This window comes from Buceros rhinoceros, unplaced genomic scaffold (assembly GCF_000710305.1).
Source record: "Buceros rhinoceros silvestris isolate BGI_N320 unplaced genomic scaffold, ASM71030v1 scaffold25561, whole genome shotgun sequence".
Taxonomy (NCBI): Eukaryota; Metazoa; Chordata; class Aves; order Bucerotiformes; family Bucerotidae; genus Buceros; species Buceros rhinoceros.
Genome location: NW_010396327.1, coordinates 4,762 through 8,678, shown reverse-complemented (window position 1 = coordinate 8,678; position 3,917 = coordinate 4,762). Strand labels below are relative to the sequence as shown.

The 3,917-nt window shown below is 40.8% G+C and overlaps 1 protein-coding gene across 1 annotated transcript in view; it reads left to right on the top strand.

Moving 5' to 3' along the window:
• Positions 1 to 3,701, top strand: part of LOC104501982 (cyclic AMP-responsive element-binding protein 5-like) — a gene marked incomplete at its 3' end in the record, with an annotated part of 13,067 nt that extends 9,366 nt beyond the window's left edge. The window contains exon 3 of the mRNA XM_010145882.1: positions 3,580 to 3,701. Coding sequence (XP_010144184.1) covers positions 3,580 to 3,701 — 122 coding nt within the window. The remainder of the gene's footprint in view (positions 1 to 3,579) is intronic.
• Positions 3,702 to 3,917: the final 216 nt, after the last annotated feature.

Here is a 3,917-nt window from a genome sequence, read left to right as displayed (position 1 = left end):
TGCTGAGAGTGGATATAGCTCTGTCTGAGTTTTGGACCAGATGGGTCTGGCACATCCAGCTGCTGAAGTACAACAAATCAGAGCCCTGTTCTCAGTGAGCCTGCAATAGTTGTGGGTGCTGGTAATAGCAACAAAAGGTTTGTTTGTACCAACAGGGAACAGTGAGGTCAGGCACAAGCTGTTGGAACTATTAATGCATTTTTAAGTGCTGAGAATTAGGAATATTTTATTAATTCTGGGAGACCTGAATGAGTAATTTATGCTAGGGTCTCCTCTGTGACACTGTTCCCAGTTAAAACACAAAGGCTTGCCTAATCTAGGTAAAAGAACCTCAACCCTGTGGTGTTGAGGGAAATATCTTCTACTAGTTTGTCTGTATCCTAAGAGAGAATGGGTGTTTTGCAGTGCTCTGCAAGTGGTAGCCTCAGGAGCAAAGAAAGCTCACTGGACTTGGTAGTCTTAAAGTCCTGAAACCAGTGTGTGCAGTGTGTGTGCAAGTGTAGGTGCTATCCTGTATAAAGTCTGAAGTTTTAAAGTCTGGATCTTTATCAGTTCTGTTCTTGTAGAAACACAGAGGTTTTGTGGACTTCTCATTTCTGTGAATGTTGAAGGATGAAGTATTGTAAGGTAGAAAGGCAGTTTTTGTTTTAAATGTGGCTGAGCTGGCTTCCAGAAGGTCTGCAGATGGAGTTTAGGCTGGATGGTTGGTAGTGTTCCCTCCTCGATTGGGAGGAGAGGGGTGCTGTCTGTTTTAAAAAAAAATTTGTAGTGATTTCCTGCCAGTCTGATTTCTGGATCATAGAAACTACTGTAACAGTATGAGGAGGCTCAGGTAGTTATTTAAGATCACTGAGTCAATACATAGGTGGTACGTCATCACTCCATCAGTTTCGATGCTTTTAGATAATAAAGTAGTTAATTGGAAAGATCAGCTGTAGGAAATGCATTTGATTATCTCAGTCTGCTTGTGGTGCAGAAGATATACTTTCAGCACATGCAGAGAAAAACTGATGAGGCTTTTGTGCATTTGAAGTCACTTTCTTGCTCCGGGTTGTTTGTTTTCACTCTCGAAATGGATTTATTTCACTGAGATAACTTTCGTGGAATAGATGCTGAACAGATTGGGACCTTCAGCTACGTGTGCCTGATCCCCACCTTGTTACTCATTCAGTTGCCTGTGACCTAATGTAGCCTGTTGTAATAGTGGATCAGCTGCATACCTTGATGGGGAATAACAAGACCTTAATGAATTCTCTTCTGCCCTGCCCCCGAAATTCTGGGCTCAAGCAGCTCTGAAAAAAAACTTAGGATTTTTGATTTTAGTGAAAGTGGTGCCATTTGGTGCCAGATGAGAAACCCTAGTTTCTCATCTTGTTTATGAAATTGATACCTTGCTTATTTGGATATACCACTTCTGAAAATAAAACATTTTCTGTATTTGCCTCACGTGTGCCCTTTATGCCCAGGGAAGTTTGGCACTGATTATCTTTGGTTTTCTACAAAACAATCATGTTGCTCACTAAAGTAATACTTATTTTTTTTGGAAATAGAATCTATTCTGCTTTTTAGTGCACTTCATTTCTAGTACAAACTCCAGTCCAAGAGCCAAAGACAACCCTGATGTAAATCTACTGAGTTCAGTGAGGTTACCCTAGAGATTAATTTGGCACTACTTATTTAGGATATGGACTTGTAAAGTGCTGAGTGTTCTCAGCTCCCATCAATGTCAGCACGTGGTTGACTCAGGTCCTTGTGATGAGTTCTTGCAAGATTCTTGGAAAGTCTTACATTTCTGACTCTGGTAATATGGTAGTTAGCTGTGAAAGCTAACAGATAAATACGTGTGCATTCCCAACACTTGAGTTTTGTTTCCTTGTAGCTCTTAAGTAGGATGCTCAAGCCAAAAGAAATAAAGCAGGACTTTAACATCAAGGACTTGGTTTTTATGTTATATCAATATGTTCCATCAGAAGTATAAATGCAAACAAGTGTGTTTGCCCTTGGTTTACTCAAAAAGGTCAAATCCGTAGGACCACATCTGATACAGGTGGAAATTGGCTTCAGTTGGCTTTATAATGGAGGGGGCTGATCATCCCCCAGCCCCCCTTAAATGAAGTGCAAACTGCATTTCCTTCTGTGTGTGTTGCTTTTGTGCTGCCTTTTCTTTAGGGGTTGCTGTGTACTTCTGTGCTGATCACATGGAGAAGTTAGTTGTGTTTGGTAACTGTTCCCTGTAAGGGAGAAGTATTAGAACTTGACCCAGCTTAGCTAGGTGCAAGATACCAACTGAAGTGAGAAGCTTTTTTCTGAGGTCATACTTGGCCCAGTATGGGAAACTGGGATTAGTTTCATGGACTTTTCTTTAAAGAATAAATTTCAAACATTAGGGTAGTTATCAATGACTATGCAGAAGATGATTTTTTAAGAGACTGAAACATGTCTTTACATAAAATTAGGTACAAAACCAGCTTGAACTGGAATGTGGACTTGAGAAGAAGAAAGTAAATGCAAGAGAGGATTTTTTTTTTTTTTAGTGTATGTAAAGCTGGTAGGAGCATATGGACTCTTACTCTTCTCTGCTTCTGCTAATACGTTTCTATGTTCTAATTTTGAGGGGGAGGGTGTGTGTGTGGAATAGTTAAGAACTCGCCTGAATGGAAGTGCCTCAGAGCTGATCTTGGAGGAGCCCTTGGTTCACAAGTTTGGGCTTGATTTTTCACTTTCTGAAGAGAGACTAGCCAAGCTCATCACTGAAGCTACAGTCCACAGGGCATTTTAGCTTGTCTGTCTTGCAGGCTTTTGAAAAGGTGGCTGAAAAACTTGTACCTTCTTGAGTCCCTTCTGCCTGTGGCATTAAACAGAACTCTGTCCTTCCCTGAATTATTTCTGAGAGGACAAAAGATTCCTAGACATGAAGGCATGCATTAAAAATCTTTTGGCTCCAGATCTTGTGGTTTATTTGTATTATCAATGCTCTTAGGTATAAAACACGTAAGGACACTTCTTTGTGGTCAAAGTTTAACATTTCATAGCTTTTCTGAATGTCGTTTTACTCCTCCTTCAAACAATCTTAGAAGCAGAACTTGCTGTGGCTAACCTCGTGTGTTTTGTTTGTATGTGTATGTTTGAGGTGGTTTCCAGGCACTTGAAAAGGCACTAACTAGTGCGTATGCGCAGCAGTTACCTGTGTACTGTGGTATCGTACTGTGCATTATGATATGCATTGTGTGTTGTTTTTCATGCACCTATTATTGGAGGTTTATAGACAGTTAAAATGACCATTTGTACACATTAAGGATATGCATTATCCTGATGTTATACGCCCTCTGAAAACATGGCTTGTTGTCTTTCTGGTTTTCCTTTGACTGCTGCCTGTTTTCAGGCACTGTTAGCAAGCGCTACCTGCTTGCAGTGCATAGTGTTGAAGTTCAGCACTCTGTGGTTTGTTTTTAATGGTTTTGTGGTAGGGGTGAGAAGGCATGGAGAGGTAAGATAGCCTTCCAGGAAAAGAGAGGTTCTAACTATCTCCCTTGCCTTTTAATATTAAATACCAATGAACGTTTCTTTTCATATTTCCAGATCAGACTCCTACCCCGACACGCTTTCTGAAGAACTGTGAGGAAGTGGGCCTCTTCAACGACATTGATTGCTCCCTAGAGCACGAGTTTAGGAAGGCACAAGAAGAAGAGAATAACAAAAGGGTGAGTGTGAGCATCCCGAACCCTTCCTCCCACTTTGGTTCCTTGAAATGCTAAAGGATGCTGTGTGAAAGCAGATAGCACCTGGTAGTAACCTTTTTGTTAGAAACTAGGTGGCACTCTACGTATTGGCATGCTTTGTGAAGTAGTGAAACAGCTGACCAAAAAACCCACCCAACCAAGCAAAAAACAGCATAACGGTTTGAAAAGTGCGTAACT